Source organism: Sebastes umbrosus, chromosome 9 (genome assembly GCF_015220745.1).
Source record: "Sebastes umbrosus isolate fSebUmb1 chromosome 9, fSebUmb1.pri, whole genome shotgun sequence".
NCBI classification, from domain to species: Eukaryota; Metazoa; Chordata; class Actinopteri; order Perciformes; family Sebastidae; genus Sebastes; species Sebastes umbrosus.
Window position 1 is genome coordinate 1,684,195 of NC_051277.1, and position 27,572 is coordinate 1,711,766.

At 43.0% G+C, this 27,572-nt stretch overlaps 2 protein-coding genes across 2 annotated transcripts; one reads left to right on the forward strand and one right to left on the reverse strand.

Annotated features, from left to right (window-relative positions):
• Positions 1-2,369: 2,369 nt before the first annotated feature.
• maml1 (mastermind-like transcriptional coactivator 1) lies at positions 2,370-27,405 on the reverse strand. The gene is given in 6 exon segments (XM_037781087.1): positions 2,370-5,349; positions 5,351-5,378; positions 6,393-6,522; positions 7,848-8,117; positions 12,685-14,058; positions 25,569-27,405. Coding segments are annotated over 6 exon segments (3,171 nt in total). The 5' UTR covers positions 25,923-27,405; the 3' UTR covers positions 2,370-4,334.
• On the forward strand, positions 18,880-21,403 carry LOC119494881 (RNA-binding protein FUS-like). The gene is made up of 2 exons (XM_037781091.1): positions 18,880-20,353; positions 20,449-21,403. The coding sequence occupies exon 2, from the start codon at positions 20,557-20,559 to the stop codon at positions 21,325-21,327; it is 771 nt and encodes a 256-aa protein (XP_037637019.1). The 5' UTR covers positions 18,880-20,353; positions 20,449-20,556; the 3' UTR covers positions 21,328-21,403.
• Positions 27,406-27,572: the final 167 nt, after the last annotated feature.

Below are 27,572 nucleotides of genomic sequence, written 5' to 3' on the forward strand. Positions count from 1 at the left end.
TTAATGAGTGACCTGTTTAACAGTTAACCAGGTGAATGAGTGACCTTTCGTCAGTTTAAACAGTTAACCAGGTTAATGAGTGACCTGTTTTAACAGTTAACCAGGTTAATGAGTGACCTGTTTAAACAGTTAACCAGGTGAATGAGTGACCTGTCGTCAGTTTAAACAGTTAACCAGGTTAATGAGTGACCTGTCGTCAGTTTAGACAGCTAACCAGGTTAATGAGTGACCTGTTTTAACAGTTAACCAGGTGAATGAGTGACCTGTTTAAACAGTTAACCAGGTTAATGAGTGACCTGATGTCAGTTTAGACAGCTAACCAGGTTAATGAGTGACCTGTCGTCAGTTTAAACAGTTAACCAGGTTAATGAGTACTAATAAGTACTTTTACTTTTGATACATGTTGCTGATAATACTTCTGTACTTTTACTTGAGTTCAGGACGTTAACTTGTAATGGAGTATTTATAGACTGTGGTATTACTACTTGGATGATCTGAGTACTTCTTTGAGTACTTCAATGTCGACACAGAAGAAACACACGGATAACAGACTTGTTTCTAAAGAACTATATTTACATAATACTCTTGTTTTACAGAGAACCATATCAAAAGTATAAAATACTTACAAAAACTCCGCTGCAATATATAAAAATAACATCTATCTTCTCCAGATCATTAGGTAAGGCATACATACATACAAAAAAATATATTTATAGACATTTACACAGTTAAACCCAGAGAACGCCGGGAGGCCGAGCGACGCCGCCGGAAGCTGAAGATTCGTCAGGAGATCGGCAGCGATTTTGGATGAACACGTGAAAACCAGCCCCAAGCTATCGTTATAGCAATAATAACATTACAAAATAAAATACACAACATGTCTGCAAAACACAAACGTTTCTTTGAAGAAGTCAAGAACAGTACAGTAGATAGAACGACCGGGTCACAGTTCCACCTTAAATAACAGCACGACCTGGTCACAGATCCGCCTTAAAAAGGACGGAGACGCAAACTGAGAAGATCAGACGATGAATCGGACAATGAATCAGACGATGAATATGGACATAAAGTGAAGGCCTGACTATATTTATATAATGAGAACCATGAGGACACAACTCTAAACCCCAGTCCATATTCAACGTTAAATTCATCGTCCGCCGTCCGATCTGACAGGATGTAGTTTTAACAGTTTAAAGTCTCAGGAAACACAAGGCGACTTTTTGAATTTGAGAAAATGTTGCGTTCAAAAACATTTTTAATGCTGAAAAAAGTCAGAATTTCAAGCAGGAACTTTTCCTTCACTGATCCACTCTGGGAATTATTTTCATATTTGGTAAAAGACACTCAAATGAAGTTGTTTTTTCACCTCATAATAAAGCCAGAAAGTTTCAAACAACTAAAGTTTAAAGTGTGTTCTCATGAAGCATCGGCACCTGCACACACACAGGTGGACTCTGGTCTGTTGAGGAAGTGGAGCTCTGACTCGGTTTAATGTTGACAACATTTACATTTTAAACAAATAGAAAAAATGTCTGACTGGGATCTACAGTGTCTCCTGTGTCTCTGCTGGTCTGTGTGCACCTTTCATAGCACGTTTCCTTTGTCTTCACACACGTTTAAAAGGAACATATTACTGATTTTTTGCATGTTTTACTGCGACTACTTTCACTGAGGATGAACACAAAGTCAAAGAGTTTCTCTGATTAACTTATTTGTCGATCGTATAATTCAGTCTGGTGAATCTGAATTAAATAAAGATTTTCTGCAGCTGGAGGGCAAACGACACCCTGCAGATGATTTTTTATTAATTTTTTATTTATTTATCTTGTAATACTCAACACAGAAGTTCAGCCGATCCGTGCCATCCGTGGTCATTTCCATAAACTAAACACGCCGTATTGTTTCAGATATTTAAATAACAGTGTTGTGTTGCCAGATTATTTCCCTACGGTATGAAAATGAACTTGTTTGAATTTGGCTCAGCCACCATGTCTGCTTTTAAATTTCATCACAGTAACATCGTGTGGTAAAATAATACCACAGTAATATAAAACTACAGACGTGATGTGATGGATTCTCTCTCTGCAAGTTGATTTTTATACCGAAGTGACTGAAAACACACACTGAGAAATTTAGTAGTCAATGACCTGTCTGTCTGAATATACCTGTATTCACCCTGTCTGAAACGCTCCGTTTTAGTGCATTTCAATGGAAATGCAACCGAATTGCGTTGCTAGGCAACAGTTTGGGTCCATGTTTACTTCCTGTCAGCTGATGTTATTCACATACACTGCAACCAGGAAATAAACTGGGGCACATTTAAAATGTTTACGTTTTAAACCGTGTAACGGTCTAAATATTGTATATTTGTGACATCACAAATGGACAGAAATCCTGAAGGCCCGTTTCAAACGCACAATTTCTGAACACGGGCTGTGTGTATTTCTCCGTATATTGAGCGTTTTGATAGTTTAACAGTATTTATATAGAACATAAACCTGTTTAATAATGTACAAGACCTGAAAATCTCACTTTTTACAATATGAGACTTATGAGACAATCCACGATCTTTTCCACAACATCACCAAGTAGGTTGTTTCCTAAACCTGTCAGAAATCCCTGAAAGAAAACTTCTCCAATGTAAATAAGGAGCCAACAGCTAATGCTAACGGATGATTACATTATGGTGCGTTCATGCTCCTCTTAGTAAAAATGAGCATTAGGCGAAGGTAAATTATAACACTATCATGATGTGTTCAAATGTAATCTTGTAAAACAGTGCAAAGACTGACCGATACAGTTTTGAGGAGTTTTATTAAATTGTATGTTTTGTGCGTTACTAACTTATAATAATTGCTTAAATCCCTGTTGATTTTCTTTATTTTTTAATAGGTCTACTTTTTCCATTTCAGACAGGTAAGTTTGGCTATCGGGCATCTCATCTACTTGCCCGACAACTGGCTGAAAAAGCTTAATGTCAAGCCCCGAAAAGTATTTGTGATTTGTAGTAAAACATGCAGAAACAGCGGTATGGTCCTTTAAAAGGATCACATAATGCTAATGTGTGTTAATTCTCTGTGCAACAATCAGCTGCTTCTTAAAGAGTGATTTCACTTCATCCTCCCAAAAACTAAAACCTTTCAAGGTTTCTGAAACCGAGTGACGGCGACGGTCTGCAGGTGGCGCTCTGGGGGAGTGGGGGGGTTGTGGGGGGCAGGTACAGTGGTTTAGCACTGAGCCATAGCTTCAGTAGTCTTAATACGACTCCTCCGTTCAGTCTCCAGTCATCGATAAACACTGCAGTGTGCAACAGGAGATATTTACACACTAATTATTATCTGCAAACATCAAACGTCAGTCTGCAGCTCAGAGGAGTCGCTCGTTTACAGATTTACACACACGAGGTGGAAACAGAACTGAAACATGTGGTGGATATTAACTCATAAAACAACAGATATTCTGTTAAATTTATGAAAACAGAAACCTGGTCAACCCTCACAACTTTTTTGACTTTTGAATTTATGACTTTAGTCTCAGAAATTCTGAGATTTTTCTCCCGGGATGAAACTAGTTAAACTCGTGACTGCGTGCGGGTAAACGCCATTCACAGCCAACCCTCTGAACTTGTCAAAACTGATTATTTTATAGATGAACTTCCTGTTCAGCGGATCACTTATAGATGCTGAATTTACCAGAAGATCCTGGAGAATTAGAAAAGGCTTTAAAAGTTCTGTTCTACCACATGTGTAAATCTGCAAAGAGCAATTCATCGTTAAATTGTCAGATCTTTGAATGAAGCCTGGTGTCATTCGACACATCAGGGCTTCAGCTGCGACTGAACTGGTTTTATTTGTTACCCAGTGAGTCAGTTGATGGATTTTTAACCTCCAGCGCTCAGCTGACTGACTGCTGCACGCTGTGGGAATTAAACTAACCAGCAGGAATACCAAACTGTTTCTTCATTGCATTGCAATGGATCCGGCAGCGGGCTCATATATCTGTGATATAATTCTACCGTGATAACCGTGATATCAGGACGGCAAACAGCTCGACCACTGATCAGCGTCTGAAGGAACAACCTTCATGACTTTACCTGCCAGCCAGATGTTTATAGAGGGAGGCGAGTGAAGAAAACATCACCATCAGCTGGCTGGTCTCATCGTTAGCTGGGTGGCTAACGCTAACGCTCCGACCTCCTGTCTGCATCTTTTTCAACACGTCACAACAGTGTCGGTCTGGAAACAGAAATCTTGTCAGAAAGTCCTCAGCGACTCGTCAGTGCAGCCTCTCAGCTCAGCAGGGTTCAGGTGCTCCAGGTGCACAGGTGCGTCGGACTAGTGGTGACTGGCGAGCAGTTCGTCCAGGTCGGCCATCCACTCCTGGGTGCTCTGACCCTTCAGCAGGGAGTCCACCAGCTCGCTCTCGCCGGCGAAGCTCCCCGACGCCACGTTGTATCCAAACGACACCTGCTGCTGCTGCTGATTGGCAGTCCTGCTCACCTGGTATCCTTGGTTACACTGCAGTCCCTGGCGGCCGTTGCCCTGCGGCTGTCCGAATGCCGCCAGGTCGGGGAGGACAGCCTGGTTCTGATTGGCCTGTTGTTGTTGAGTCTGCTGCTGATTGGCCATCGGCTGGCCGAGGCTCTGAGGGTTGGGCGGCGCCCTCTGCTGGGCGGCCGCCATGTTTGTCTGCATCATCTGCTGCGCGGGGTTCAGACCTCCCATAGGACGCCCGCCAGAGTTCGCACCAAAGGGCGCAGCGCCAGGCGGCATCTTGGGAATGCGAGACTGCTGCTGCATGTGGAAGGTGTTGGGTTGGTTGTTGAAGGCGTTGGGAGGCAGGCCGGCGTTACTGGAGGGCGGCTGGTTGGCCAGCTGCTGCTGCCAGGCGGCGCCCTGCATGGAGCCGGGCAGGTTGGCTCCCATACTGTTCTGCATGGAGCCCGGCATGCGGGCGGCGGCGGCAGCAGCGGCAGCAGCGGCCAGCTGCTGCTGCTTCAACATGGCGGCGTTGGGCTGCGTCTTCAGGTGCTGCTGCTGCTGAGCCAGAAGGTTCTGCCTGTAGGCGGCGCTCATGGCGCCCAGCGGCTGGCGCTGCAGGCCGGCCTGCTGGGGCGGGTGGGACGGGTGGCCCGGGTGGTTGGGGTGAAGGTTCATGTTGTTGTAGAGCACCTGCTGTACGTCCACACCGGCGCCACCTCCTCCGCCCCCACAGGACGACAGACTGAGGTCACCCTGGCTCCCCGCCGAGGGCGGCGCTACACCGCCTGCCGGCCCACCACCCTGACCCATGCTCATACCCATCATACCTTGGTTCTGAGGGAACATGCGCTGGGAGCCGGGGGGGGGGGCCGATGCTGACCATCGACTGAGAGGAAGCTGTGAAGAAGAAACACAACAGCATCACTAAATGTTATATTTAGGGCCGTCAAAGTTAACGTGATGATAACAAACGCGTTTGAATGCTACTTATTTCTTTAACGCAACTTACGATTTTGAGGTTGTATCAGGTTTAATAGTTTCATATGATACCAGCATTGAAAACTAGCTGAGTTGGCTGCAGCCTTGTTAAGGGCTTAAAAAACAACTGCAACAGGAGATTCTCAGTGAAACTTCCTCTAAGGTGTTTTATAAATGCTGCTATCAACGACGCACCATAAAGTTATTAACTATCCAGCAGTAGTAGAAGCTGTTAATGATTATCATTAGATGTCAGTTTAATGTGTCAGCTGAAAGTTTAACATCAGTCTGAGCGGCTCCGTGTCAGAACAGTTTCTGTTATTTCACATTCAAATCAGCGGTGAGCATCATTTACACATTCAGACAGAGAAGTGTTTGTCCATCAACAACAACAACGTGATCCAACAGTATTATAATGAAACAAACAGACTCATTCTGAGGATCAACAGGTCCTGATATAAAATGACACTTTATTTTACCAAACAGCAGCTCTTGTTGTGGTCGCCTGACTGTCATTTATCCTTTCTTTAATATTAATTTACACAAGTGCAGAGCAACCTGAAAAAATAGTTTTTGACCCAGAAAATGAAATTTAAAAAGTGTTTTCTGAGATCTATTCAATATTTTCTGTTGCACTAAAGCAAATAAAATAGAAAATACTAAATAAAAACCTGAATCTTTAAAACCTCAACTGCAAAGCAATCAATTAAAAATATTATTTTATTGATCTGATGACTTTGCAGTTTAGTTTCAGGTTTTGATTTTTTTTTAATGCAACTGTTTTCCTTACTTTTTATTGTAAAAACAATCACAATCAATCAACAATCACAGACTCATGGCGTTTTCAGTCCAAAATGGCGGTAGTGCTACCTGCAGCGTCATCTAGCTAGCGGCTGTTATCAAAAGAGCACCAGAGTTTCGTCTTGTTCCTACCTGTAAACTGGTTGACTGTCGGCTGTGGGAACGGGTTCTGATTGGCCGGTTGCCCCGGCTGGTCCTGGTACTGTGGGGGAGGTCGGGTTAGGTGTCTCTGCAGCTGCTGGTCCTGCTGCCGCTGCTTCTCCTGCACGGACAGACACAACAGACAACTCATCAGAAGTTTTATCTAGAAACAACACAACGGTGTAAAACTGGGGAGTAACGCAGCAGCTCCGGCTGGAAGAAGAAATTACTACACTTGAATTAAATTAAATTAACTGTCAGCAAACGAGCAGTTATTAGTTTGATAATAATGAGGTTCTAGTCAAAGTTAATTTAAAGTTTGAATTTAAAAAGGTATAATATGTAACTTTCCGCATTCAATTGTTTTAAAACCATTAGACCAGGGGTCAGCAATCTTTATTATCAAAAGAGCCATTTTAGGCAAAATAAAATAAAAAAAATCTGTCTGGAGCCGCAAAACATTTGATCATTGTGATGAAGGTAACACAGTTTATAGTCTAAGTATATAGTATATAAGTCTAATGCAGTGAGGGCCAAAGAGACAATGTACTACGGAGTATTAGGGCCACATTGAGGGGAAAATATCTGAGATATACAGAATAAAGTCATAACTTTACGAGAAAGAAAGAAAATAACACGTAAAATTTCTACTTTATTATATTATGACTTTCTCGTAAACCCATGACTTTTTTCTTTAAATCTCAGATTTATTTATTTTTCCTCAAAGTGGCCCGAATACTCCGTCGTGATATGATAAATAAAAATGAAAATGTAAACAAAAAACAGTTATATCCAGTTAAAATCCACAGGAGGGAGCCACTGGAGAGGAGCTAAAGAGATGCAGGTTGCTGACCTCTGCACTAGACCTATGTTATTGTTTGGTTGCCTGTCAATGATGTCATACCCTCTTTGTGCATGCGTCAGTTTAAGCCACATTTTTATAATACACTTGTAGTTTTTAACTCTATATTTTAACCGGATGAAGGATTTCCTTGATCTGAAGTTATCAAGCTGAGCAAACGTTAGCGTCAGCTCGGCTCGCAGCTCCTCCGGGACGTCCTGCAGCTGCTGAACAGCGTCGGAGAAACACTGATTTTTAACGTAAGCTGCTTTTATTTAGTCTGTTCTGGAGAGGAGGAGACCTCTGCTGATAATAAAAACCTCCTGAATGATGAACACTGAAGGAATCCTAACCAGGAGAAGCTGACTGACATGAAGACAACAACTCCCATGATCCCGCGCTGCTTCACCACGTCACCAAACTCCCTCTGTTGTTATTGTTTTGATTGAGATCTTGAAGGATTAAAATGTGAAACCGCAGCGGGTCCTAACACTCTGGCTGCTTCACATCAGGAGGCTTCTACAGACAAACAGCTCCCTGGTGTAGTCTGATTGGTGAAGTATAAATGAATGAGGAAAAGTAGCATATTTATGTACCATGATTACCTGTTCAGCCATGAGCTGCGCTCTCTGCATGTACTGCTGCTTCTGCTGCTCCAGGATCTGCTGTTGATGCTGCTGCTGCTGCTGTTGTTGCTGCTGCTGTTTCAGCGCCGCCGCCACCGCCGCCTGGCTGCTCAGGTACGCTGCGTTACCATGGTTACCCGCCATGGCGTTCGCCCCCGGCTGGGCCGTCATGGCGTTGTTTCCGGGCGCAGACGCCATGGTGTTGGTGGGGCCCGGGCCGTGCGGAGGAGCCGGGTAGGAGTTCTGGTCCTGATAGAGAAACACACATTAAGAGGACGTAGTTATGAATGAGCCGGAAACAGGAGAGAGGTGGTTCAGTCCGTTATGTCAGAGATAGTCCGATTAATTTGTGTCGAAACACCTCAATCTGCTCCTTGTTACTCCATTAAAAAAAAACTTTTTGTGAGTCTAAAAGCAGAGTTTAGATCTGCTGTAACAAAACTATGTAAGCTGTTGGAAAACATATTCTCCATATTTATACGGTTTAACAGTTTTCCATAACAACTACAACCTGTCAAATTCCAGGACATTCAAGAGATTCCAGGGTTTTGAAAAGCGGACGTAGTCCCACGTGTCTACTTCCTCTAACTTCTCCAAGGTGGTCTCTAGCTCTCCCGTCAGCTCCGTTCTCTTTATCCATCCATGGTCAGCTCTATCGGGGCCGTTTCAATGCATTCCTGCAACTTTTCCACACTTTTTTTCGGATATTTTTCAGGCATTTTTCAGACTTTTATTCAGACATATATTGGCCTTTTTTCTGAAACATTTTGGCCTTTGTTAGGCCTTTTTTTAGCCATATTTCTAACAAATTTCAGAAATGTTTTGGACATATTTCAGGCTTTTTTCAGACTTATTTTTGGACACATTTTGGCCTTTTTTAGAAGTTAGCGTGCAGCTTTAGCTCTGCTCTGTCTAGCTCTGCTTTTCCTGTCAATGTGTGAACCCCAAAGTGTTTCCATCCTTTACTGGATGTGTAGTGTTTACCACGCTGGATTTAACATGGGAGGGTGCAGGTCGTATCCACGACGACACTCAAACGTTTTCTACTTTCTGAGGTTTGTTTTGGTTGACGGATACGACGTCATGTTACTCAGACTACAACAATAAAAGAGGTAACTTCCTTCTACCTCCACATAGACTCAAATACTACCCTACTAGAAGTGTATGATTCAACTTTTTCCCATGGTCTAGTGTTAAAAAAGTTAACAAAAATCATAATAAATCATAACACATATCGAATCAGCACCTAAGTATCGTGATAGTATTGAATCTGGAGATAGGGGAATTGTCCCAGCCCCAACACATATGAGGTACTTGTACAGTACTTGAGTACTTCCAACAACTGCAGACAGTACTGTATGGAGGCCTAACAAGTATATGTTAGTATAAGTTTTGAGTAAAGTTGAGCAGGAACAGAGCGTCCCGTCTGCAGAGAGCAGCAGCAGCAGCTATATTTAAATACAGAGAGAATATGAAAGGCTGCTTTGTCACTGCCTCCCTTCACCCCCCCATGAGCCTTAGCAACCAGCTGCTACACACACACACACACAGAGTCATGTTAAAGCGTGGGGCCCAGACCGGTCTGAAGCAGCTGAACAAAAGGCCTCCCTGCTGCAGACCGACTTCACCTCAACTCAACAAAAGGCCTCCCTGCTGCAGAGCGACTTCACCTCGACTCAGCTAACTGCTCTGTACTGGTCTTCATCTGCACCTGTTGGACTGAAACCAGTACAACCAGCTACAGGCCAGTTTAACTTCAACATTCACTGTGGAGTCCTAAAGCTGGTCAACTAACAACAACCTGTAAAGCTCCATCCATCTCTTTATTAGCTTTATCTAGCGCTGTGATGCCGTCGGCACCTGTTGCTGACGTCGGCTACTTTTTCATTTTCCAGAATGTGTCATAATCGGTTTCCGATCTCGACCATCGAAATCAAAAGCACTCAGGACTAGGCAGGCATGATGGGAAATGCAGGCCGTCCCTGTCGCTACGATACCCAGGACACTTCCTGCGTGTCTGTGGTATTTTACACTGCATGAATGAGTCCAACGGCTAGCGGACTTTAGTTAGTAGTTATTCACTTTGCCTTACTCATCATAGCGCTACTCTTACTTGGTTTAACTTTAAGTCACTGCATCTCCCGACAGAACAACAAAAATGTGGTATCGGTGCATCCCTAATTATAGCAGACTCGTAATGCACTGCAGAAGGATTTATGTGTTGTTTTTGAAATGATTATGTACTGAGGTGGGTCACACAGATACTGATGTTGAAAAGATGCAGCTTTTTATACTGTAGACTCTTGGTAGTCTAATTTTTGAAATACTTTCTAAATAAAAAGGGAGTTCAGTTCACTTTTTAAAGAAGAATCTGAAAGTGTTAATGACTTGTCAGGGCATAAAACCAATGAACTGTTGATCTTTACGAATCAAGACGCCACAGTCTGACAACGACATGTTTAAATCGAAAGTCAAATCAAATCGTGGGTTTGGAGAATCGGGACACCCCTACATAATGACAATGCTCAGTTGGTTTGCATAAAATCAAACCAGTTTTATGCACTGGACCGGACAAAGATCCACCCAGCTCTCTCATCCAACCTGTAAATCTGATGAAATCTGTGATTGACATTTTGTCGTCTGGTTTGGTGTCAGTGTGGCCTGTAGGGGGCGCTAGAAGGATTACAACTACAGTGCTTCTCCTGGTGCAGCCAAGTTAAAGCTAAACACTATAAAGAAAGCCAGTTTCCTCCTGATCTGACCAGCAGTCAAAGACAACAGACTGGAGTCAGTAAAAACCTGATTTATAGAGCCGCCCCCCCGCCCCCATGTGTCCTGTAGGAAAGAGAAATGTCTTTTTCTTTCTTTGGGTGCAGAGTTTTCTAGTCGCTGTGTCTTAACAGAACCAGCCAGCAGGAGACTCTGCTGCTGTAACAGACCCTCATTGTTCAGACTCCATCAGTCCACTAACGCTGAGTGGGAGTTTAGACCCCGTCTGAAGCTGAACCATGATATATATAGATCATATTTAATATTAATGCTAACAGGGATCATGTTCTGTATCCTAAGAATTTAGTATCAAACAGTTTAGAGAAACGATCTGCAGACCTTATTCAGATCTGGGGAGTGAAGCGGTATGAAGGCCTTTGTGTGATACAGTCCAGGAATGTGCTGCCGGCCTGGTTATGAAAGCAGAGCAGGAACACTCTGATCAGTCCGTACTGTTGTTGTTGTTTTAGAGTTGTGATGTTAGCACGGATGCTACAGTTAGCATCTGCTGCTGAGGAGGGAAAAACTCTCTCAACAGGAAAAAAACATCTATTTAAAGCCTTTAAAGTTGGGATGCACTGATTGCAAACACTCTGGGCCGATACCGATGTTTCTGTCCTTTATTCCCTCTCTTGTGCCGGGAAACAAAAACCTCTTCATTATAACAAGAAACTGAGCTGTTTTATAGACATGTCATCACACTGATTAACAAACACTGTCACTAATTTATGAAACAACCTTTAATATATCATTCTTTCACATGAAAAAGTTAATTTTTTCAAAATAACTGCTTCAAAAGCCTTTTAATCTGCTGTACAACTAACGACTCAATGAGAAGAATATTTCAGTACCTATAACCAACAGAAATATTAGTTTTGTGAAATACAAATTAAATATAAATGTAGAAGTGATTAGAAACAGAAGCAGTGTTTCTCACACATAGACTTGACCTGCTCTTAATCACTCGCTCATATATTAACAAGTAGGAATATTTGGCGACCCAATATATATTTTTATAACCGTCCCGAGAGAACGATGCCTTCCGCGACAGATTAACTAGAGGACTAGTAGCGGCAAAACGACGCCTGGGAGCGAATGAAGAACTCCGCCCTGCTGGAGCCGCCTCCGGCCTCGCTGCCTCAGCTGTCCGGGCTTGACGGACCCACGGCGGACGATGGGACTACGATGCGGCGCCCCGACAGGCTGCTGCAGTCTGCTCAGCCAGGACTGGATCCTGGTATGGGGGACAGACTGCTGCACGGCGTGGAGGATGTTCCCACTGTAACGTACTCTCGTTGGACTGACAGGCTTCTAGTGACACATTACGCTCAAACCAGGTTCGTTCATCCAGACCGCTGTGACTGTTTTTAAGAAATCTTGTCAATGTTGTTTTATTGCTGTGTAATACTCCCACACGGTCAACTTTTTCTTTCACTTTTATCTGTAAAGAAACCACATGTCCACACAGTGCACGCAGTCAGAGTCGTGTCCATCCAGCGGCTTCTTCTCTGAACCAGCAGCTGGTTACTGTTACGGTTACTGAGACCGACCGCAATAACCAACAACATTTAGCCGGTGCAACACAACAGATAGACATCGGCCACTGCCATCGACAAATGTCATCTTATTTACCGATAGGCCGATGTCAGTCAACAAGCGAATATCAGCCAATAAATCGGTGCACCCCGGTTATATTTAATAATCTCTATATGCACAGGATGGGGTGGTTTCTGTGACTATGATACACTCTTGTTGTGCCAGTCAGAGATAAATTATTAGATCTTGTCTCTCAGTGGCTGTGAGAAGGTTTTTATTTTCTCAGCCCCACAAGAGACAGGAGAGGACAGGTGTGCACAGCACACAAGGGAGGAGGCAGAAATTAGAAGGTCCCATTTTTAATAAGCTGAAGCGTTGTGAAATGTACGGGAGGATTGACCAAGAAACAAATCATAGAGGCGCCTGATAAGATATATTTTGAATAGGTTGAAGATTTCCTCCCACAGCAGTAACGTGGTATTTCTGGTGTAACTGTGAGTGTGTTTCTTACCTGTGCGTGCGGTATGTGCTGACGGAAGTTCATGCTGTTCTTCTGTTTGATCTGCTGCTGTTGTCGGAGCAGCGTCAGCAGGGCCGCCTTGTTCTGGCTCTGGGTGTTGGGGGGCCGCGGTAGCCCGGGCCCCGCCTCAAAGTGCGACAGAGGTTTGGTGTTGTTGTAGTTCAGCATGGCGGCCGAGACCTGAGCCCCTGGCGCAGGCGGGTGGCTGAGGGGCGGCCCCGACGTAGGGTGAACCATCATGTTGGGGTGTCCGGCGGGCCCCGGCATGTAGCTGCCGGGCCCCGCCTTGGGGGGGCCTTTGTTGGGCTGACCGGGCATCAGCAGCTGCTTCTGGGCGTTGGGGTTAAAGTCTTGTGGGTACAGGGAGGGGCTCGTGGGCTTGTCCATACCAAACGCGCCCCCTAGTGGGCTCTGAGAGGTGTTGGCCATCTGGGGCCATGGTGGGGGGTGGGGGTGGGGATGGGGGGGGTTGTGGAACTTGGCCCCCGGCTGTGGCGGTTTGTGTTGCATCTGGCCGTGGAGGTGCTGGGCTCTCTGCTGCTGGGCGGCCAGCTGCTGGAGCTGCTGGGCCGGGGACAGGTCTTTGGGAACCGGGGGGCCCGTAGGGAGGTGGTGGTTGGAGGGAAGCTGCCTGGGTGGAGGAGCTGGCTGGGATGGGGGCAGAGCCGGGGACGAAGCGGAGGAGGAGGCGACGGGGGAGCTGGTGGGGTGAGGAGGAGGCCCGGAGGAGGTGGACCTGACGTGGGGGGAGCCGGTGCGAGAGTCCTGTTCGAACGCCACTGATGACGGAGAGAACTCCGTCTTAACGCTGACCAGATCTGGAGGAAGCTGACCCTGGGATGACTGGCCTCCCCCGCCTCCCCCACCTCCTCCTGCTCCTCCTCCCACCGCCCCAGCACCACCTGGAGTCGGCGCCAGGTCCAGAAGGTCTTTGCGGTCCTCGAAGCCGTCATTGAGAATGTCCTGGATGTCCTCGTACGCCACGGAGCAGTTCAGCTCCTCCATCAGCTCCGTCCACTCCTGCTCGTTCAGGTTGAGGTCGGGGAACAGGCTGTTGTTGCCGCCTCCTGACGGCGGCATGATGGGCAGGATGTCATCGGGCTCCTGCTTCATCTCCTTCCGATGGAAGTCTGAGACCGACTCCCTGCTGCCGCCGTCCGTCGACTCTCCGACCGGCCCGTGGTTCCCGTTAGAGTTCAGAGAGTCGCTGATGCCCAGCTTGGAGTCCAGGGGCGACCCATTGGAGGTGCCGTTGTCCAGACAGGCCTTCTTGTTGGGGGGGAAGCTGTCGCTGAAACCGTTGACCTGATCTCTGCCCAGCGGAGAACTGGCGCTTTCCAACTTCCTCTTCACCGTCTCCTGCAGCTGGAGGAACAAACAGAACCACTCAACGTTAATAAAAGCAGTAACACGTTATCAACACCACTGTTCATCATCAAAACTGAGGGTTCTTTTACAGTTGGAGTCCAGAAACATAAATTATAAAACTTCCAACACTTGGTTGAACACAGGTTGAATATTTATAGTTTCCACTTCACATATTTTGTTGCGCGTTAAAAAAAACGAGAAAGCGAATCCTCACATCTGAAAGGCTCAAACCTGTGGATGTTTGACATTTTTGCTTAAAAGAAATGACCAATGATTAGTCGATTAATCTGATCAATTTATTTCTTAACTGTTTTTCTTAATTTAGACGGTTGCATCATGAAATGAGGATATTTGGGAGTGCTGAGTAACAAAGCCAGCTGTTGAATTATGACAGCATCTCTATTTCAGTATGTTGCAGGGTGTGTTTTCCAGCTGCAGGGGGCGCTGCAGCTGGATGGACTGGGTTATGATCCGGCAGACGTTGGGAGTAAAAAAGCTTGTGAGCTGCTGCCGATAATAGAATCAGCTGCAGGCCAGCTTACATAATGCAGTTATAACAAAGAGCTTCCTCAGAGCAGTCAGCAGATCAGATCCGTTCACTCTGCAGGACAACACCGGATCTGATGGGAACATTCAGAGCTGCCTCCACATCAGATGATCCTCAAACACTTTTAACTGTGTGATTATCAGATAGATCTCAACACCTGTTCAGTCTCAACAGGTGAATACAAGTGACGCTCCCTCTGGTGTTTACAACCAGAAGAGACAGACAGATGGAAACAACACTTTTTATATATAAAGAGGATATTCACGGGAGTTGAAATATTTAAATTTCCATTGTGGTCATACTTGTCAAAGCATGAAGTTAGACTTTTCACAAATAGGCATCATTATGTAGTTATTTTGGCATAATTTTGATCCGTTTACAACAACGTTGCTGCCGTATTTATGCCGAGATGACTTTATGTTGAGTATTGATGGAGCAGCTGCAGAGCCTGGCACTGATCCATCCAAACTCCATTCAGAAAACAACCTTTTTATCAGTTGTCTGCTTGTTGTCTTGGTAACGGACCTGACAAAGCATGAATTCAGACTTTTTACTAATCTGCATCATTATGTAGTTATTTCAGCATCATTTTGATCTGTTTATTGATATTAAATCACAGCACAATCTGTTTATTTTGGGTTCATACCGCAGTAGTGACATGTGGCTTGCTAGATACAGTCAGTGCGATGTCACTGTATGTGAATACAGCTCGCCGTCGGGTGATGTAATGAACCCAGACACGGCGGCGTTTGGTTTTCTGACATATCTGGGACTTCACCAACATGTACAAAGCAGCAACAGTGGTTATTTTTTCCATGGTTGATGGAGGAAATGGAGGAAAGAAAGGTTGTTGGTATCTATGGAGACAAGCTCCTCCTCTCCGGCGCATCTAGTATGAATTAACACAAATGATACCGGCGGTCCAACTCATTCGAGTAAAGCGAGGCGAAAATTTGCTTCACTCTTGGTGTGAATGCAACATAACGTGTTGATGTTTAGCAGTTATAATGTTCACCATCTGTGTTAGCATGCTAACATTAGCTTACTAGCAGTAAACACAGCTGAGGCTGATGGGAATGTCTTTAGTTCTGCAGGTATTTGCTCATAAACCAAAGTATTGGACACATTAACATGTTGACCTAGATGAAAAGTCAGAGGATCACCAAAGTTATCATAATTCATCTTGAGGGGAATATGAAAGATGACCCACATTTCATCACCATCCATCCAACAGTTGTTAGGATCTTTCAGTGTGGAACGAAGTGGTAGAAAGACAGACCGACATCCTCAGAAGCTGAAAATGTTTAACTGAAACTAATCAAAGATCCACATCAGATCAGCTGATTCTAACATTATTAAATCCATGTAATTTAAGTAATAAAACTCAAACAGATATAAATGGTGGGGTAAAATAGTAGCCAACATCCTGCCTCTCTAACAGACTGTAAAAGAGAATACGTCCTCAGATAACCAACCTGATTATTAATGAATAAAACACCAAACATTGAACGGTTATCCGTCCTGCAAAGCATCCTGACAGTACATGTTTATTTAAGGAGGTGAAGATAAAATGTTTCAGGCTCATGAGCATAGTGGCGTCACAGTGTGGAGAACGGTGACGTCTTCCTCAAACTATGCTGAGAATTTCCTGATTAGCTCGACTGGTGCCAGAATGGCAGCATCAAAACATTTGGACAGACTAGTTGGCTTCTAAACTCGGGCCAGTAACTGAAACCAGCAGCAACAGTTTGGACTATAAACTACATAAAACTTTAACTGTGTGCACACAGATCCAGTCCTGAACTGGGCTCACTGAGGCTTAAACCACAGTACATACACAGGAAGAACAGGATCAGACCCCCAACCTCAGCAGCACCGGTGACTTGCTCTGGGATTGATTAAAAAGTTAATCATATAAACATAATTTTGTGTTATTTATTTTCTGTTTTGCAGCCCTTGTATCATTTTGGGAACCTTTGGGTACCTGCCAAATTAAAAAATAAATGAATAAATTAATAAATATGCCATTAAATGTATCAAAAAATATAAAAAAATAAATGTAGCCATTAATTAATTGATAAAATGTGACATAAATTGGTATTTCTGTTTTAATTTGCTTCTTTATCTTTGTAATGATTCCCTTCTTTTTTGTTGTTTATTTTTTATTCATTTATTTTTTATTTATTTTTAAATGTATGTCTTTATTTATGTATTCATGCATTTATTTATTTATCTATGCATAATTGTCCCTTTGCATTTCACTCCTTTTTACAAAGAAATGAAGAAAAGAATACATAAATAAGTTTGGGTAAATAAATACAGGGTGAAATGAAAGTGAAAATCATGCAGAAATAAATAAATGTATAAATAAATACATTCTTCTGTTTAATTTTCACTTTATTAGTTTTAACATTTTTAATTTGCATTTATCTTTTATTTATTTTTGCACTTATTTTTTATTTATTTTTAAATATATGTATTTATTTATTCATTTCTGCACGATTTGCCGTTTGAGATTTTTTTTTATTAAAATAACTTATTTATTTATTCTTTTATTTATACATTTCTTTACACATTTCTTTATGCTACTCTACTCTCTACTCTGATCAGAGCAGATATCTAGTTAGTCAGAGTAGGTAAACACACCTGTGTGGGTTTGCAGAGACTTTAAAGGTGCTTACTGCATATTAATCTTCATAATATACTATTTTGTGTACAAAAAAAATAATAATTTTGCATTTCACCCCAGCAGGAAATCATACAATACGTGCACTGTTTGATAGAAATCAAACTGCAACTTTAGAATAATAAACAAGCTTTTTTTGTGTGCATACTTTTTGAGTAATTTTGTCAATTTTTTTTACATAATTTGTGTGTCTTTTTTTACAATTTGTATTATTGCCCTGATTCTACTTGTATCTTATGATTTTACTACTCAATTTCAGGAGTCAGCAGCAACGTTAACAACCTGGTAGTGATACTGACGCTGCCTCTGGGTCTTTGGTTTGTTTGTGTTTGGCTTAAGGTGAGTTTCCTTCTCCAACGGGCAGACCTGACACCGAGGGGAATGATGTTTATTTATTTATGTTATATTAGGTACTGTCATGTGTGTCCCTGGATCAAGAGCTGCAACGAACGGTCAATTAATCAATTAGTCGATTGACAGAAAATTAATCTGCAACACTTTTGATAATCCACTAATCATTTGAGGTAGATAATCACTGGTTCCAGCTTCTCAAATGAGAATTTATTCTGTTTTTTTTGGGTTAAAACTAAAACATTTGAAAACATCACTTTCATGAACTCTGGGACCGTGTGACATTTTTCGTCACGCAAATAAAGACGACTGGAAACCAAAAAGAAAAGAGAGAGAGAGAGAGAGTGAGAGCAGAGAGTCTGCCCCGAGGAAAAGGAAACTCTAGTGACTCACAGTTCTTAAACCTGAAATACTGGTCTGACTCCTCCTCCTCCTCGTTACCATGGCTACAGGACTGATGGTGGTGGTGGTGGTGGAGGGGGGTGCAACAAGAGATGTACTGCCATCTACTGGGGGTGGAGGGGGTGGGGGGGGGGGCCACAAAGCACTGAGCAGTGGCATGCTGGGAATTTGAGTCCTTGGAGTCTACAGACAGCTTCACCTGTCAGGTAACACCGTCAACTGATACTATTATTGTATACTGCTAACTAATGATACTACTAGCACTACTACAACTAATACTACTATACTGCTAACTAATGATACCACTGTTACTACTACAACTAATACTACTACTATACTGCTAACTAATGATTGAGGTTTGCGAATGAAGCTTCGAGAACTGTCATCATATTTTATGTCACCACCCTAAAAAAATGTTTTTAAAAATCCTCCAACAAAATCCTCATTTTGAATAAAGTCATTGATTGTATTAAATGAGTTAGTCTTTAATTAAATCAACTTTCTTTAATAAGTATAACTCGTCAGGTACAGTTTTTTGACTGCAGTGAAAATGTTGTTTTTGAAAGGCTAAACGCCGACAAATATGGATTGAAGCAGAATACTTTGTTAGATAAAAACATGTCATTCGAATATCAACGTTATGAATAAAGCTTCAAATTTGAGGACTTTAGACTGAATTTGACACAACAGAGAAAGACTTTCAACTGGACTTGGGCTTTAACACCAGTGACTCGTGACTTGGACTTGATTCTTTTGACTTGAAAATACTTGATAACTTCCCCTCATAGCTGGAAGATTAAAAAGTCTGTTTTAGAAAAAGTGTGTGCACGAAGATGATCAACTGCCCGGTACCGGAGGAGATGTTGGGTTTATTTATCTTTTGAGAGATCCTTTATTGGTTTGTTGGGGGAGAGGATTTACTCATGAACTGAAAAACTGAATTTCTCTTTTGTTGTTTTTTGCTGAATCCCATGAAAAGACGTGTTTTTTCATTTCATTTTGTTTTTTACTCTGGAATCTATTTTTGGTGAGTATTACTGGGACTTGCATTTGATTATCTTACACTTAATTCCTCAGGTCCACTTTGTTTGAACCGATCCGACGGCATCCAATCAAGTTGCAGGAGAGAACCATGAAGAACTACTCATTATGACTCGTTTAGGACTCAAACTCAAATTTTAGGACTTGGGACTTGATTGCAAAGATTTCTTAATTAGCTAATTTCTAGTAATGATTCTAATAACTGTACAGCTGTCTCTCTGTCTACAGGGAGTTTACAGGTCAAAGGTCAGAGTGGATGACTAAAGGACACTTCAGCAGGTTTGGGGGTTTGAATCCAGGTTCACTGGTTGGACTGAATACATCATATAAAAGACATTTCAATCATTTAAATACCAGCTGAGATGTCTAATCTAATATTCAGGGTCTATTTTGCGCATTCACTCTGATAAAACAACTGCAAAGTATTGAAAACAAGTAAGGTGAAGTAACTGATTCAAACTGTGATTTGAGGTTTTCTTTAATAATAGCAACTTTAGCTGGCGGCCCGGGGCAACAACAATGTTTATACAACAACTAATGAAAAGGATGGATGAAAACAAAATCAATGTGCTGTAATTACAGGAAGTATTGGAAAGATTTGTCAGTATTTTTTAAATTTAAACTGACTTAATGATCAAACTATATCAACAGACACACATTACGTCTTTTTTCAGAACAAGTTGAGTTTCTTTGCCAAGTATCACGTTCGCTCTGGTGTTTGTGACCCGTCAAGGTCTCTTTTAAAATCAATTATACTGTTAATTCAGAGACACAGAGGTTAAAATGACATGACAGGACCGTTAATAACACACTAAAACTGCAACGTACACAGTAACCGTCTTTGAGAATGTAAAAATAGACTATTAAATAAACAGAATGATGAATACAGCCAAGATGAGTCTGCTCAGAAGATACTGAAAGTCTTTGTTGTGGCTAAAACAATCAAGTCTGCATATTTAACATCACAGTGAAATAAATAAAGGCTTCTAAATATCTTCAGAGTGACTCATGCTGAAAGTTTTGTCTCCCGCTTTGCCACAAAAATCCAAAATATCTAGAGTGTTTACGTCAGCTTATCGTAGTTTCATTGCATTCTTTCAGCATGAATATTTTGTGTCTTGTACTAAAATTCTTGTTTTACAGTTTCATCATTGGTATTTATTTGACTTTTACTGTGTTTTTGTTCATGTTTATTCTTCTATGTGCCAATATTACTGGTCGATATCATCACAGAAGAATAAGTATCACTGTACGTATGTTGGCAGGTATGTAAACAGAAATTAAAGGACATTAAGATGTTTTTTTGGTCTATCTATTGGACCTGTACTTTTGATGCAAGCTTAAAATATTTTCATTGTAGAAGTGTTATTATTAAGATGGCGACGGCCAACAAACCAAGGTGGCTACGGACAACCAACCAAGGTGGCTGCGGCCAACAAACCAAGATGGCGAGGGCCAACCAACCAAGATGGCGACGGCCAACAAGCCAAGATGGCGAGGGTCAACCAACGAAGGTGGCTACGGCCAACAAACCAAGATGGCAAGGGCCAACCAACCAAGGTGGCTACGGCCAACAAACCAAGATGGTGAGGGCCAACCAACCAAGGTGGCTACGGCCAACAAACCAAGATGGCAAGGGCCAACCAACCAAGGTGGCTATGGCCAACAAACCAAGATGGCGAGGGCCAACCAACCAGGATGGCGACGGCCAACCAACCAAGGTGGCTATGGCCAACAAACCAAGGTGGCTACGGCCAACAAACCAAGGTGGCTACGGCCAACAAACCAAGGAGGCTACGGCCAACCAACCAGGATGGCGACGGCCAACAAACCAAGATGGCAAGGGCCAACCAACCAAGGTGGCTATGGCCAACAAACCAAGGAGGCTACGGCCAACGAACCAAGATGGCGACGGCCAACCAACCAGGATGGCGACGGCCAACAAACCAAGATGGCAAGGGCCAACAAACCAAGGTGGCTACGGCCAACAAACCAAGGAGGCTACGGCCAACCAACCAGGATGGCGACGGCCAACAAACCAAGGTGGCAAGGGCCAACCAACCAAGGTGGCTACGGCCAACAAACCAAGGAGGCTACGGCCAACAAACCAAGATGGCGACGGCCAACAAACCAAGATGGCGACGGCCAACAAACCAAGATGGCGACGGCCAACAAACCAAGATGGCGACGGCCAAAATGCTCAAGGCTACAAAACCGCAGTCCACAAACCACTGGGTGACGTCACGGTGACAACGTCCACTTCTTATATACAGTTTGTGGATAAAAAGATTTTTTTTCTGTAAGAATCCATTATATTTTTAGCTAATCCAGCAAATTTAATACCATATAAATCGATATAAAAGTACTTTATCTACTACTATTACCACCAGCAGCGACAGCGAGGCGTTTCCTGTTAGTAGTCAGGACCAACACTCACAGTGATGAGTCAGCTGTGAGGGGGCGGTGGGGGGTTTCTGTACATACTGAGTCACCTCTCAGGACTCCAGAGTCACTGTTAGTCTGTTGCTGCTGAGAGCAGATCCACTATGAACCAGATACACTGAGAGTTAATACTACACAGAACATGTGTATGAACCTCCAGAGCAGCTTCAGTGCTCCTCTCCACGTTTTCTGAACTCTACTAGAGTTCTACTAAAACATCTCGTTGTTGTTTAACTGTCCACAGAACCCCTAGAAACTCAGCATAGGTCGAAAACACAAACTAAATAATGTTCATGATAACGATGATAAAGGAAAAAATAAGTATGTTTATTGAATCCGTTTTCATCTACCTACAAAAAAACACTAGACGAACTGCCAATACGTCGTAGGCTCCGCCAGAGAAACATTTTGGCCGTTAAAGACAAATTTGGTGGTTAATTCTAACACCACTTTTCCATCACATACACTGATCTCGATTCTAACGTATTTTAATGAGTTTCATGCCTGATTTTGAATATGTAGTGAATTATTGTAAAGGAGAATTAGGCTTCTAGTTTGTTTTTAGCCCACACAGTCTGTAATAGCTATTAATATTTAAAACCACAACTAATTAAAATCATTAGACATTCTTTATTATTTTTACACACAGAAGAGTGGATGTCATTTATGTTGATATAATCAGACGACGCCACGATTAGAAAATAACGATTTTATAAGCAGAGCAGCAGCTTGACAACAACTGCTGGTTGCTGCGATGAAATCACTGTTTCATACCGGTTCATTTGTCTGACAACAGAAAGAGAAAAACATATGAATGAGAACAACTATGTGGTGAATTCATCTGCATTAAAACACAGTTTTTCGTTATCTCAACCTGTTTCTAGCGCTGTACAGCGTCTATAATCTCTACTGTTTCTACCCGGACGACAATACAGCTACATCTAGTGCAGTTTCCCGGCGAAGGAGAGAGGTCTATGCTCGCGACACAGCACAGTTTGAGCTGCTCTCACTAACATCACAGCGTGCAGCGCCAAAAGTTGGGCTTTGCTCGATGCAGCAAAGAGCCGTTACGGCGCAAGCCGTTAAAAATAACGGGTTTCAGAGGTCAGTGGTGGCGTTGTTGCGATGTGTCTGAAAGGACCTTCAGTCAGTGAGACGGAGAGAGAAATGGAGAAAGATAAAGAAATACTGAATGAGTGAATAAAAACCGATGAATATTCCTGAGAATTAAAAGTAAAATTAAAAGTTGAACATAAAATATTGTTGCAGTGTAGTTATTATTTTCATTCTTTTAAAGACACCAGAATGCAGGAAACAAAATCTTTGACACTAAAAATTTTCTGGGGGAGGACCACCAGATCCCCCACAATGGTTTTGAAATGTTTGCAAAGTATGAATGAAAGTCTCCAGAGCAGCAGGTACATTTGGGTATTAGTTTGAATTCCTCTCTGTAGGTCAATTCAGACACAGTTTGATTGAACCTGCAGCCTGTTTGGTGTCTTGAGCTGCAGTTTAAAACCTGATAAATGCCACCGACAGTCTCACCTGCTGAGAGACTCAACTATCAGACGGACTTTAGACTCTTCTGTTTCCTAACAGCTGAGTTTCTGCTAACACACACACACACACACACAGCACACACGTCAGTCTATCTGGATTCAGACAGAACATGAAGACGTTAACAGGCTGTAATACAATAAAGGAGTAAAACTACAAACCAAACTGAGAAACTCTGCACAATTTTGGACAGGGCAGAATAATCTGACATTTAATCAACACAGATTTAACACCTTTACATTAATACATTTATCCGACACTATACTTAAATATGATGCTTTTGTTTTGCTATATAAACTATTATTGAAGAGTTTAATAAGAGATATATAAATAAGAATTGTGTGTGTTTACAAACATCCCTGATGTAAACAAGCCTTTAACAGCATGAGGAAATATGAATAATTAAGATCTAGTAGTTGTCCACAGTTAGCACCTTTAAGTAGATGCAAACAGGTACAACTAATTAATAAATTTGTTTAATCTATGAATTGTTTTTTTAGAACAAGAATAAATGCCCAATTCAAAAGTCTGAACAACAATCATAAGACTTCAAAGTGAGTCAGTTTAAACTATGTGATACAGAAAAGCCACTGATTGTAAAAAGAAGTTTGCCATTTTTATCTAATAAATTAGTTAAATGATAAACTAATTTTCTGTAAATCAGCTAAATTGAATAACTGTTTCAGCACCAATACTGCAACAAATACTGAAACAAAAGGGGATAGAGGGCAAAAGGGCACTGAGGCTACATTGACACTGAATAAAGTTTCTTCCGGAAACGTGTAATGGGATGTGGCGCGACGAGTCAGGGAAGGACATGTCATGACTGATAAGATCCAATCGGGTAGCAAACGTGGGCGTCTGCGTCATCGTTTTCAAACTTCTCCGTTTTTGTTCGTCCAGACTAAAACTCAACTAAAACGGCGTCAGCGGCGTTTTCAAACGTCTCCATTTTAGGGGCTCGAAAACCCGGAGTAGTGTGGACGCTCGGCATAAACATAGCGAAAAGTTAAGCGTAATTACATACAAAGTTGATGCAAAGAGGCGAATAGACGCAAATTTGTGCAGGAGTTGAAATATTTCAACTTGAGCGAGAAATTTGCGTGCTGCTGTGTGGTGAAAGCCTCCAGGCATTGAGATTGTCCTCCTGTCGTTGTTGAATCAGAGATGGAGGAAATAAATCTTGTATGTGTCTGTGGTCACCCAGAGCTAAGATAGTCCATCATATCTGTACAGAGAGCAGAAACCACAGACTGTCTCTGGTAGAAACAACAACGTCTCTAGATGACTTTATGTTGAGTGTTGATGGAGCAGCTGCATAGCCTGGCACTGATCCATCCAAACTCCATTCAGAAAACAAGCATTTTAAAAGTTATCTATTTGTCGCCATGGCAACGGACCTGACAAAGCATGAATTCAGAGTTTTTACTAATCAGCATCATTATATAGTTATTTCAGCACCATTTTGATCTGTTTCTTGATACTAAATCACAGCACAATCTGTTTATTCTGGGTTCATACCGCAGTAGCGACGTGTGGCTGCTAGATACAGTCAGTGTGATGTCACTGTATGTGAATACAGCTCGCCGCCGGGTGATGTAATGAACCCAGACACGACGGCGTTTGGTTTTTCTGACATATCTGGGACTTCCACAACATGTACAAAGCAGCAACAGTGGTTATTTCTTCCATGGTTGATGGAGGGAAGAAAAGTTGTTGGTATCTATGGAGACGAGCTCCTTGTCCTCTCCGGAGCATCAAGAGCAAATGAACACAAATGATACCGCCTGCGAGTAAAGCGAGGTGAAAATTCGCTTTGCTCTCGGTGTGAATGCAAAGTTGCTCTTCTGCATTGTAAACTAATCAATAAACAGCAAATGAGACCTTCAAAAGACAAACAATGGATGTGCAAACTAGTTTAGCTCTAGTGCAAACTGATTTTGCTGGTGTAATCGCACCAGTTTAATAAGAATAAGTGCAGTAACCCATCACTATTTGGTCCACATCAGACATCAGTGTCTGGCCACATACAGCAGAGCACACAACAGTCTTGGTGTGAATGCAACGTTGCTCTTCTGCATTATAAACTAATCAATAAATAGCAAATGAGACCTTCAAAAGACAAACAATGGTTGTGCAAACTAGTTTAGCTCTAGTGCAACTGATTTTGCTGGTGTAATCGCACCAGTTAAATGAGGTTAAGTGCAGTAACTCTTCACTATTTGGTCACTGATGTGTGGTCACATACAGCAGAGCACACAACAGTCTGTTTGTACCACCATTATCATGAGACACATGTTGTGATTGTATTGTAGTGGGAGTCACGCTGGCATTCCTGATTAAAGCAATCTGTAAATACCAAATAACTGATTCAGACTGCCACTCCGAGCTCTGCCTGAAGCACCTCCAGCTGTCCCTCTTGGTGGTTTATTAATGCCCCTCCAGTAGTAGTGTGTGTGTTTGTGTCCGGTGCTCACTCACCGCTATCAGGGTGCTGTTCCTGCTCTGCTCCGCCGCCGTGCCTCCGCTCTCCCCGAGCTCCGCGCTGCCTCCACCGCCTCCTCCTCCACCTCCTCCGCCGCCTCCCTGCGCTCTCTGGCCGGCCTGGTCTCCGCTGGGCTGCGGCTGCCGGTGCTTGTTGGACCGCTTGGCCTTGGCCTGCAGGCAGCGCTGGTGCAGGGCGAAGGTCTGCTGTCTCTCCAGCTCCAGCCGCTCCAGCGTCGCGTTCTCGTAGCGGCTCTCGCAGCTGTTGTGATGCTGCCGGAAGAGCTCGATCCTCCGGCGGAGCCTCTCCATCACCGCGCTGTGTCGCGGTGTAACAAAATCCGCCATCATCAATATAAAAGACTCGTAGTAAAAAAACTCCCCGGCTCAGGTTTCGTCCATAAAATGCTGAATTAGTGTGTTTTGTGTCTCTGTCCCTCTGGGCGTCTCTACACCCCCCTCGCCCTCTACAAAGACTCCTCTGCTGGCTCCATGGAGGCGACCTTTGTCTTGCTAATGGCCTTCAGTCACAGCGACTCACTGCCGGAGACAAACACTGAGGTTTCTGGGTGCAAAACCATTCAGCCTCCTGATTCTAACCACTATAAACTTCATTATAAACATCAGCTCCTTTAACTTGCTGTGTTAAAGACAGCAGAGCTGCTGGAGTCTGGTGGAGTTTAACCACAAAACACCTCTGATTTATCTCTGATTTATCTCAAACCAAAGCTTTTTGCAAAAACTTTCTATGGTAAATTCATATTTTTCATTCCCATGTTAACTGACTGGAGGATGAAGCAGAGAGCTGTGTGTGTACCAGACTAACTCCTCTGAGCTGGTTCAGTCAGCAACATTCCTCCACTCACTAATCAAAGTTGGAGCGTCGAAAATTCCTTAAAAACCTTCAAATAGATCATTAATATGAGGTTGTTTCTGGAGCTATCTCCCGTTAGACTCTGGCTTCCCCTCCAGGTATCTGTTCCTGACAGTGTTCTCCGCAGTGGAGCATCACAGCGGAGCTACAACTCGGCTCAAACTTTTATTGTAGCTCGAGTATTAAAGTGTTAGCTCGGTTAGCACAGAGCTAGTTAGCATGTTAGCTGGATAAGTACTTCACTAACTCTGCAGCTCAGCTGATAATCAGCTAATAACATTATTATTATTTATATTATATTCATCTCACACTGAGGAGAAAACAAACGTTAAGACTCTCCAGATGAGCTGATTTAAACTCACTTACTGTGAACGTGTTGCTGTCCGCTCCTTCTACAGCTTCTACAGCTTCTGACTGACTAACAGCTGATCCTGCTGCTGCTAGCTGCTAACTCTGTTACTATGGGTTAGACGGGCTAACAGTTAGCAGTTAGCTGCTAACTGTTAGCTGTTAGCTGCTAACTGCTAGCTGCTAACTCTATGTCTATGGGTTAGACGGGCTAATGTTAGCTCCACTAGCAGGCTAGGTGGCTAGCTGCTAACTGTTAGCTGCTAACTCTATGGGTTAGACGGGCTACCGTTAGCTGTTAGCTGTTAGCTGTTAGCTGTTAGCTGCTAGGTGGCTAGCTGCCTGAACCGTTTAAATACAGCTTCATCCTCTCTCTGTTTATCTTTGTAGATATATTCCTCCTCCCCGCCTGGCCGAGCCCGAGTCGGGTTATGTGTGGTCTTTAGAGCGGGTTAGTCCCGTTAGAGCGGAGTTAGAGCGGAGTTAGAGCGGGCTAACTCTGGAGCTAACTATAGTTGTTCTATTGTCTCCAGCGCTACTCCGCCATCTTGGAAACTTTCTCTTTTTTCTTCTTTCAGCGACATCAGGAATGATCCCGCCTTCAACTCCCCGATGACTGACAGCACGGACAGCCAATAGAGAGCGAGGAATACTCGGTGACGTCCAACAGGAAGTAATGAATGAGTAATGAGTTAACTGACAACAAAAACAAACAGTGGTGTTTGAATATAATATACTATACTATACTATACTATACTAAACTATACTATAATATGATA

Bases quoted from the DNA above. Each gene is read 5' to 3' on its own strand.
- LOC119494881 (XM_037781091.1), top strand. From the start codon at position 20,557: ATGGCGACGGCCAACAAGCCAAGATGGCGAGGGTCAACCAACGAAGGT.